At 38.1% G+C, this 11,339-nt stretch overlaps 1 protein-coding gene across 1 annotated transcript in view; it reads right to left on the bottom strand.

Moving 5' to 3' along the window:
* Positions 1–10,079: 10,079 nt before the first annotated feature.
* LOC140240280 (uncharacterized) overlaps positions 10,080–11,339 on the bottom strand; it is a 38,929-nt gene continuing 37,669 nt past the window's right edge. Inside the window, exon 2 of the mRNA XM_072320063.1 lies at positions 10,080–10,570. Coding sequence (XP_072176164.1) covers positions 10,080–10,570 — 491 coding nt within the window. The remainder of the gene's footprint in view (positions 10,571–11,339) is intronic.

Genomic DNA, 11,339 nt, shown 5'->3' with positions numbered 1-11,339 from the left:
TCTCAGGTGTACGACAATGTCGTCTACTTATGCTTCCAGCAAGTTTGGCCAAGATTGGACCAAAGAGTAGCGCAAAAGAGTTATTTGACCTCCGTTGACCCAGTGACCTTGACCATTTTAGGGGAATCCCCATAGAGGATTTCTGGCACTCCACGGATACACTGACTAGTTATAATAAGATATAAAAATAAGGTCAACGAATTCGACACTACGTACATTAAGCCTCGTGATATAGATCATGGGCCTATTGTCGTTGATGTCAAGCTGGTGGGCCTTGTTCCCTTTACTGTCTATCTCGTGGGCTGTATGACTCATGGGCTGTAGGATTAATGGGTTGCATGACTCCTGGGCTATATGACTCGCGGGCGTCGAGCTCTATCCTGACGTGCACTCGTTGTAGAATATGCATCAAATTCAGAGTTTCCCGTTCACTGACGTCATTGCGATAATTATTTGCCACAGAATTATCTCTCTAAATATATTATCGTTATCATGTGGTCTTCTCAAGTGATCTCCTTGTCCAAATCTTTTTAGATAAGTTATCTCTACAGTGGAATGAGATGAAATTTTATGGAAGAAGAGGTACCAGAGAGAACCCAAAATAACCTCGTTGAAAAAACCAAAAACAATTAATTTTCCCTCTCCTAGGAAAAACAGTCTGTGCAATATATGAGGAGCGGTTGTTGTTTTTTTGTCATGATTACAATGACAAATATATATATATATATATATGTATATATATATATGCAGAAATTACCTCCGTCCATACAGAAAATAATAGAATGGGGATTACCAAAAGATAAATAAAAAATAAAGGAGCGGCGTATAGGCAATGATTACGCTATAATGTCAATAGCAATTGTACAACCACAACCACAAAAGAGAAAACGATTTTTTAGGATGTTCCCACAGTCATGACAGTTTTAAGAATTAAAAACCTCCTCACATTTTCCACCGATGACCAACTAATGAACATTTATATAAGTATCGTCTGTTGTTTCATTAATCCACTTTATGAGGCCCATGTGTCATTTTTGCAATAATTATTTCCACGTGCTTGTGCACGGACACGCACACATTAAATCAAAATATCAAAGGCAAAAGTTAAAAAGATATATATGATATAATCACCCCCACCACCAACAACAACAACCAAACAGCTAAAAGGATATATTGTAAGCGATACAGAGACACTTGTATGTTCTCACCTACGCGTACACGTGCAAACACAAGTTAGTTACACAATGCACTGAACGTCAGGAATTATACAAAGAAGTAATACACAGAGGTAAAACTACTTAACGCATTAACAAAGGAAAATGAAAAAAATAGACTTTAATGAATTATGGAATCTTCGTAAAAAGGGTCTTCTTTTTTTTGAAAGAGGCTGGAGACAAGCTTTTGATACACAAGTAGATTATTCGGAGAATTACATTGTTGACATGATCTTCGAGGGGAGTTTATATTGAAAGGAAGTGAAATAGATTGATGTAGACGGGCAAAAGAAGTGATACAAGAGGAAACGAAAGCGATGGATCATGGATGGTTGGAGAAAGGAAGGTATATTCGAGTCTTCGCTCAGCACTTTCTTCCAATGCACGACCGAGTGACAAACTTGAGAGTGATATTGATTTGTTTGTTTAGCCGTTGATCCCGGCTTGTTCAAGACGACATTATGGCGGGACAGCTCCCATATAACGACACTCGTGTCATGTGAAATGGTCATTTATCACGAAATGGGAAAATACTTGTCCGTTTTTCTCCCCCTCCTTTTTTCCCTTTTCCCGCGCGCCTTCGGCTGTCAGCGAGAGCTGCTGTCCACACACGCACAAAATACCTGGCAGTCGTGCAAATTATGCATAAACTGTTTACCACGCCTTGCCTTGCAGCGGAATTGGGAAAATGAATGAAATCATTTAATGTTCACTTGCCAAAAAAAAAAAATCATATGTGCCATTCGCTCATGTTCCGTCGTTATATCTCACTCAGCAAGCGATGCGTTTATAATCTTATTATGTATATGATCAGCGACTGCCCGTCGGATTCGCCATCGTTGTCTTATCATGCAACAATAGATGTTGTAACATTACCGTGACGATAATCATCTCTTCCTTCTTCTTTTTTTTTTTCCAGTGGGAATGACAAAGCGAAAAGAAAAGCTAAAACAAAAGAAAACTCACACTGTATTTATTTTATTAATGACACAGATGAGAGAGTGATAGGAAGGATTGCAGCAGGAGGTATCAAAATTGGCACATCTTGTATTTATGTTTTCTGTCTGCCTCGAAAGGATTCATTCCCAGCACAGTATATGAAGAGTTTATTTGCAAAAGGGGCTAGATCCACTTTTAGTACTTTGGAGAAAAATGGTTTGTTTCTGAGAATTTGTATGCAAGACGGGGTTAGTGTAGGGAAAATCTAAATCTAATTTTGCGATGATTTTTATTCAAACGGTTGTCTGGAGATGAAATTTTCACTGTAACTAAATATTTGTAACTCAAATGCAATTCTGTGCTGTGATGCTAATAATTCAATTTTCATCAAAAATGGATCTAACCCCTTTTGCAAATAAGCTCTTCATATGTTTCAAAGAAGGTTCTTCTTTGCCTTGCTAGGCTGTATGACCTCAGATAATGGAAACTTCGAGTCAAAGTATTGATCAGTCGGGTTGTATGCCAATGCTGAGATCACAAGTATCGGGATCTTAAAAAGGATAGGAAATCTCTAGTTAATTTGCTTTTCTGCGTTGGTTTTGCTTAATAAAGGAATACATTAAATGAAAAAAAAAACAACAACAACAACCAGGCAATCTAAGAATATACTTCTTGTCGTTGTTTTTGAGGGCACTTTTTAACCATAAATGGTTTCACCCACGTCACTCTCTACTTCCTGTTCAAAAAGAGTTCTCAACGTTTCATTCATATTCACAAATGCTTATAGGAATGAGTGAAGTGAAAAACGGAAGCACGACGTGGATCCGTTACATGCTACTGCAGCCGATCATTCTGCGGAAGCAGCTTGAAGTAAAGTGCAGAAGGCACTCACATATTAGCCTCTGCAGCTGCTATTCTTTCCACGGAAGGATCGCTGAATACAGGAAGAATGGCGTGTGGGCAGAGTCGTTTTTAGAAAAAAAAAATGATCGTTTATACTGTTCGGCCACGCGTCATGCCTTCCCATTAAACCCCTTCACATGATAACTTTAATTGTTTGTTTACTTGTCTGTTTGTTTTGTTACATTGTCATGTTTTACACTGTATTTTTGTCCTTTTGTTATTGTTACATTTTGTGTGTGTATGTTTTAGTAAGTGAAAAAAAAATAATGAAATGAAATGGAAAATGTCTACATATCCTTCAGCCTGTATACATTCATATCATAAGTACAAAAGTAACGCATAATAAATACATTGTTTTACAGAACGGTCTTTCTATTTTCCCATGTGAATGCGTAAAGTCATCATTTGAATAATCAAAAATGTTGAGTAACTTTGAATAAACTAAAAACTAAACAACATTCCTCTTTTTTTGAACAAGGAAGGGCGTTGAATGAAACGCATCATTCCACTTGCTTACTGGTGGATATATAATTGATCCCTATTTTGAAACAAACGTACTTGCCAAATTTGGTTTTCACTATTGCTCTATATTAAACCATAAAAGAGGATTCAAGTCTAAACGATAATAAAGATAAACCTTTGGTAAAGAAAGAGTTATTGTTTTCAAATGTCCACTTGTTTTCTTTGAGAATATATTATTATTCGAATGATGTTTGAATTTAATAACTTGGAAGACTATATATGATTGCATCTTTATTTCACATAACTACTTTTATCATTGGATTTTTTTTTTTCTAATCAGCCGGAGAAAATACTAATCACAAAGACACTTTCGTTTTGCCTATATCCAATAGTCTACGTCATCACCCTCCTTGGCATATATAACTGATAATAAAATGATAACTTTGCGTGGTTTGTCTAGTTATTTTCAAATCTCATTCAACAAATTGAACAGGACCGGATTAAAGGCAATTATAATGATGATGATATACCAGTGATAACAACAAAACAAAAAATTCAATGAAATCATGGAGACGTGAACAGCGTAAATGCCAATTCGATATACAAAGAAAAATAAGCAATATCACTATCTCTGTGACCTCAATTTACAAAGTAAAATGTTTGATACAATGAAGTCATCCCTTCAGTCTTTGATAGCATCAGATGGTGCTTTCAAATTGATGACGCGTTATTCTTTTTATTTTAAAAAGATGATCAGTGTAATGTCAACGGTTAGTTATTATTTGTTGTCACTTAGCCAACTATAGTTAAAACAATAATAACAATAATAATACTAATAATTATAATGATAAAAACGGTAATCATGACAGTGATTATGCTATTTGTATGATAATAATAGTACCAAAGATTATGATAAGCTGATTTTGCCAATTTAACAAAAATTCTGGACTCATGCAAATAATCTAAAAGAGTGATAGGCTATAACCAATGACTAAAAATTACTTTCAAGTATTAAAGAAAGAAAGAAATGTTGAGTTTAACGATTCTATGAAAAAAAAACATAAAATGAACGTTCAATACTCACTTTTTCTTTTTCGGTACGTCAGGGAATTAAAATTCCAAGTCAACTGGCATGGAGCTATATGATTTCGTTCATTCAGGATTGTGAATATTCATGGATTATTAATGTTCTAGTTTTTAAAAAGAGATTTTATCATTATCGACATACCGGTTACGCCCGCTGTTGACCGTTTTTGGTGGTTTGTTTGTTTGTTTGTTTTGGTAGGGGATTTAGTTTGGTTGTTATGCACACTTTTATGCACCTCTGGGATTGTAAAACACCAACTTCATAAGAAAGGGCCCTTCGTAGGGTGTTGAAAAGCAGCAGTGATATTTCAATCTATGCCGCAGAGATTCATTTCAGACACGACCCGATTCCCAAATACACCTTGCTGACCCAAAACATACACATTCGGTGCTGGCATAGAAAATCAGCCTAGGGAAGCTGTCTTCTTTTAAACTTTGGTCTGGTGGTTATTGTTGTTGACGTTGTTTTGGTTAGTGCATCTTCGGTGTTTTTCTTTTATGCATGGGCAAAAATTGCAGGGCCTTCATAATTTTCATTCGATACGAGCAGAACGGAAAAGTAAGGCATCGGGTGGGTTGTCATTACATATGGGATCGACATCAGGGACAATACTGGTGGACTTCGGTAACCCGTGAAATTCTCATCTCCCCGAAGGTACGTCCATTCACTCTTGTGATATCTGTTACAATTTCTGTACACACGCCCGCTGTCGTTCACCGGATTCTGATGGTCTACATTCCCGCCACTGACAGCTATCGACCACGCTGGTGTCAGCGCAATACCGATCAATCACGAGAGTGTTTCCACTGGTAAAAGCAATATGGAAATCTGCATATTATTACAACCAATGGTGTACGGATATAATCTCACCCACATTTGGACTGATGACGGCGTGTTGTGAAACATATATCATAGCCACATTCTTATGATATTGACGGGACTGAGGGACACGCCACGGCATTTTTGGTTTTATCGACTTCGCCGATTATTCGACATACGTGCACCGTCGAATTGGGCGGAATCGACTGTCATTTATGAGTCAGATTAATTATAGATTATTACAATGAGAGCACCAATGCTTCCCCGAACGAAGGTTTGTATGTCCGACACGAATTCTTCTGCCCTTTTTGTCGGGAGCGTCGATCATACGAACATTGATCATTGTTTCAACTCTAATGCGTACACTTTTCAACTATTGAAAAGACAATAAAAAAGGGAGGGGAGGGGAGAAAGATTCAAGGAAACAAAATCCTACTGGTAAGAGGTTAAGAGATGTTGGGACTATACTGAATCTGTCAGACCACGCTTGCGCAAAATTACATAAAATATATCTGTGCGTTACTTTTTTTTTACCTTTTACATAACAAGTGTATTTCTCGCTTGATTCTTTGTGCCAACGTCAAAATAACTTTCTTTCACTGCTAGAACAAAGAATTATTTGAGGTGAAGACAGTTTAAAAAGGGTGTTATTTGTAATGTGAATGCATGACAATGAAACGGAACTGTTGTCCCTGTAAGTACATGTTTTTAATGGGATCTGAAGAGGCCTCATCATAATGGTATACTCTTGGTAAACGAAAACACTTCGGTCTGGTGTCCATTACGACGTGAGAGACTGATAGTGATTACACTGAGATTTATCTGCCTGTGGACCCAAGTGAGAAGGCCGAAAGTACACGATAACAATAATAAAAGAAGCTGTCCTGCAGTGCCTGAAATTTTACAAGTATAATCCTGTCTGTGTGGTTTTGTTTGTTCGTTTTTAGCCTTTCAACTCCTTTTTCCTAAATAACCTCGAAGCAAATGGGTCAGAACCCATTGATTAACTGACCACTCTTTCACGCTTAATTCTTTCTCGGGTATTAAGTTCGAGAGCGGGGGATAATTACACGCTCACGTCCTTGAAACGGCGGACTATTCGCACCAAATAATCAGTTGGTATATAGACTGGCATCAAGTTATACCAATGAGATCCTTTTGTGAATCCTCCTATATAGAGTAAAACAGTTGCCGGGAGCATTTGAAGTTCTAAAACCCAATTCAATGACTGACCAATAAACACTTGAGATTGCGTCATCCCGTAGCCTCGATTTATCAATGGTATAGGTTTTAAATTGTGATGACTCTATAATACACGTGACTGATCTTTCACGTGATTCTTCCCGAAAGCTTGCATTCTGCTTCGAGTCCATCGAGCACAATGTATGACATTTGGTGACAATGGGATCATTATAAATCATTGATGTCATACAGTATGTGGTACTCGTATTTGTAATAAAGTTGCACTGAAGTGTACTTTCATGCTTCACATAGTCATGTTACTCTACAACCATTATTCTCAGAGTCATTCCTCGATCGCGCCATACGTATTATCACATGAAGGTAAAACGTGGATGACTTTGCAATATTTGACATATCAGGGAAGCTTTCTGTATGTCTTAGACTCATGTACTTCATCATTTTGTCTTGTAATACTCAGAATGTTCTTTTATGTCCTAATTGCAAGTTTCGATTAGGCCAAAATTGCCCATATAAGTAACATTGGACTCGAACCATTTGCCGATCGGTCCCGTTTGCTCAAGGAAGGAAGTCGGGTTTCATGAAGCTTTATTTGCTATAGGCGATTGAGCTTTCAATGATGACGGTTGTTGTAACCCTTTCTGCTTAAATTGGAATTAAAGGTATTGTTTACCATTTGGAGCAATGATTTTAAAGATGTTCTATAGTTATCACATTTGATGCATATGTCTAGGTGGGTGAATTGTATCACAAAACATCCTACCGTTAAAAAGATATGCAATAAAGCCTAAATAGAAAAAGATATTTCTCAATAAAATATAACTGTAGACGGTTAATTCTCGAAACAATTTGATTAATACTATTCTTCATATTTTATTTTGTATATTTAACAATACTTTACACTGTTTACCACTTTTACATTGGTTGTTTCTATCCTCAACTCACATTTTTGAGCTATTAAATTGAAGCACTAAAGCTGGGTTTTTGTTTCATCTGCAAATAGTAAATAATGCCTTTAAAGGAATGATGACTTTATCATCATGATGCTTTAAGAATCGGCTGGATAAATACTGGTCTAAAAACCACGATCTTTTCTACGAGCCTTTCCTACACATTCTCATTAATATTCGACTTGAAGTCTACTCATACATCATATCAAAATATAAAATCATAAGCTTCGATCGATGAACAGGCACCATCGTAATATATCATAAATTAGAATACTAGCAAAGCAAAGTACGCGAAGTATTGCACGATGACTCCCCCCACCGCCCCCCCCCCCCCCGTTCACCTGACGAACAGATAACCGTTTCTCTACTTTAACTGAAGCTGCATCCAGCGTTGCAGCGTAACCTTTTTGGCATGAATGCTTCATTGAAAGGATTTATCACTGGAGGTCTTTTCCATTCATGTACGACCCATTACTGGGGTAGTAGCTTGATAATTTTCTTCTATTTTGCATAAGAATTGCTTTCACAGACATCAAGATCGTCATGTTCGAGCGAAGCATATCTACTGCAGATGATAATGTCAGATTAAAAGTACGTAGTGTCTCCGTCGAAGGAGGCGATCCGACAAGCTTTGTAATGTATATTGCAAAATGCGTTTCGAACATTTAAACAAAAATGGCGGACGGCAGGTTTATAGTTACAATGTTGACAATATTGACATTGTTTGGTGGCTGTGCCAGGCATTTAGGCCATTAGCCGTTTCTTCGCTTTTACTGGAGCATTAAGCGTTGATGCCTGCGTAACATTTTCGGCATGAATGCTTCGTTGAAGGGACGATCATTGAGGGTCATTTCCATTCATGTAAGACCTATTACTGGGCAAGCTTGAACGTTTTCTTCTATTTAGCATTTAAAAATGCTTTAACAAACATCAAGCTCTTGAAAATCTATAATCTTTTACGAGCAAAGTACTTCGCTGCAAATAATGATATAAGATTTTAAAAAATACGCAGCATCTCCTCTATGAGAAGCTTTTTTAAGTCCTTGTAAGTTTTTTAAAGACATCAATATTGAATAAAGTTTGGCGATCGACAGTTTTACAGTTACGATGTTGATAATAATAGCACGATGTCGCGCATAATAATACAGTGTACGGACACTTTACGGAAATACGTCGCCAATATAAAAATAACATAAAAATGAGCAGTACGGCCGAATTTACAAAAGAAGCTTGAATTGAAGGTTTCCAAGTAGTCCATGAACAAAAACTAGACGTACATGGAAACATGCAGGCGTATTTTGCGCATGCGCATGTCAGCGTGCATTCTCCATTGAAGGTCTGTGGGCGTATGGGGTGTGCCGATTTTACATAATTCATGGACAGGGATAAACGTACGTCTGTGAATTCCACCCTAAAAGACAAGGTACATCATACGATGTACTCTTAAGAGAAGCTTTAGATGTATATCCCTTTCACATAAGATTCTGAAATTCTCATAGACCTATTACAAGACCCAGAGAGAATCTCTAGACATTTTTTTTTTCAATTTCAATTTCAACTTTAATCTATTTCTGCATTTTTTTTTCCAAGGCAAAAACTTGTAAATTAAACTACAACAATAACAAAGAGATTATGGTAAAACATGTTTTCTGATTGGGAAAAGAAATTTTACAAACAAATCTGACAAATGATTTAGATACAAAATACAGTAGATCAATAATTAGTTGAATCAAGAAACTGGAAAGCAACCTCACTGTTGCGACGTTTCGCCAATTATCAATTGGCTTCTTCGGGCGAATGATGCTCCCGATAATGGAATGGCCCTTAAAGGGTGTGTACAGTTCTGGTTGAGGTGAGGATTTAGCTTTTAACATTTTGCGAGATATTCAGAAACCACTCTATGAGATGTCAAAGAGCATGCAGTTCTAAGGGGTATCAAAAGGTTATTCGATGAAAATCGGTTTAGAAATGGCTGAGATATCCAAAAACAAGGTGAAACAAAGAGATCCTAATAAAGTTGTGGCATGTCGCCTTTTATTATTAGCACTTTTTTGGATATCTCAGCCATTTGAAAATTAATTTTCATCAAGTAAACGTTGAATCCTTCTTAAAATTACATGCTCTTTCATATTTTATAAGAGGCTTTTCATTATCTCACTTAGGAATGTTCAAAACATGAATCCCCACCGCAACCAGTACTGTGCAGTCCCTTTAAATAGTGCGAGATTGTGCAGAGCGCACTGGACCTTGTCCAGCGCGCGAAAGACGGCTTGGGATCTTGCGAACGGCCCGGTCCCACGCGTGTGATAAAGTGAAACCGAGATCTCCTCTATTGTTAAGTGTGGGTCTCTCCACACGTTCCCAGATGGCTTCCATGACGCCCCTTTCAAACCATTTGGATTCTCTGTCCAGGATAATCACTTCTTTGGTGTTAAATGAGTGGTTGCTAGCGTTGATATGTGTGTAAACTGCTGAATCCGGGATACTCTCTGAGCTGCTGGGTCTTCAGTGCTGGTTCATGCGAGCTCTCAGTGATTGTTGAGTCTCTCCTACATAGAAGTCATTGCAATCCTCCTGAGAACATCGAATGCAATAGACCACGTTTCTCTGCTTTTCTTTAGCGACTCGGTCCTTGACATGCACTAATCTCTGCCTTATTGTGTTGTGGGGTTTGAAAGCGGTGGTATTGCCCTGTCTCTGGAATAATCTCTTGATCTTGTATGACAAGTCATGTTCGTACGGAATAGTGATGGTGACTTTCCGTCCCTGCACCCCGTGAGCTCTCCGTGTGTTCTTGTTTGATGGCCCTGGGGTGTCAGCTTTAGAGAATGCCCAGTCAGGGTACCCACATCCGGCTAAGGCGTTTCTGATGTTGGTCTTTTCCTTTGTGACCTCAGATGAACTGTGAACTATGGTGTCTGCTCTATGGAAAAGGGTCTTGATGACAGCAAGTTTGCGAATCAAGGGGTGATGTGACTGGAAATTCAGGTACTGGTCTGTATGGGTTGGTTTTCTGTACACTTAAGTGGAGAGGGAGCCATCAGATTCGACGTGGACCTCAACGTCTAAGAATGCCAGCTCCCATCTTTGCACGTTTCCTGTGTAAAGGAGATGTGTGTGTCCAAGGAGTTGATGTGACTGAAGAAGGAAGCACTGTCTTCTTCATGAAGGATGACAAAAGTGTCATCCACGTAACGGAGCCAGATACGTGGAATGTGTCCGGAGTAGGTCCTCAGTGCTGTGGTCTCAAACTCTTGCATGTAAATGTTAGCTACTATAGGCGAAACTGGTGATCCCATAGCACATCCATGTTGTTGTATGTAATGCTTGCGGTTGAATGAGAAATAAGTTGTATTTAAACACACTTAAGATCCCAAGCCGTCTTTCGCGCGCTGGACAAGGTCCTGTGCGCTGCGCTCTGCACAATCTCGCACTATTTAAGGGCCATTCCATCATCGGGAGCATCATTCGCCCGAAGAAGCCAATTGATAATTGGCGAAACGTCGCAACAGTGAGTTTGCTTTCCAGTTTCTTAATTCAACTAATTATTGATTTTGTACTTCGACTGGATGAATGAGAAAATTTTACATCAAAATACAGTACTGCAATTTTTTTTTTTTTTTTTTTTTTTGGCCTGGCAGGTTTTCATGTTGCAGAGGGAGTGACAATAAACACACTAAAATGATGCTTAATTAAGTGGTAACTCTGTCTTATAGTGACAAAACAACTGAAAAGCTAGACCAGACACAGTGTTGCCCACGAGTG

Source organism: Diadema setosum, chromosome 16 (assembly GCF_964275005.1).
Source record: "Diadema setosum chromosome 16, eeDiaSeto1, whole genome shotgun sequence".
Taxonomy (NCBI): Eukaryota; Metazoa; Echinodermata; class Echinoidea; order Diadematoida; family Diadematidae; genus Diadema; species Diadema setosum.
The sequence above is the reverse complement of the archived record's forward strand: the minus strand, read 5'-3'. Positions and strand labels throughout refer to the sequence as shown.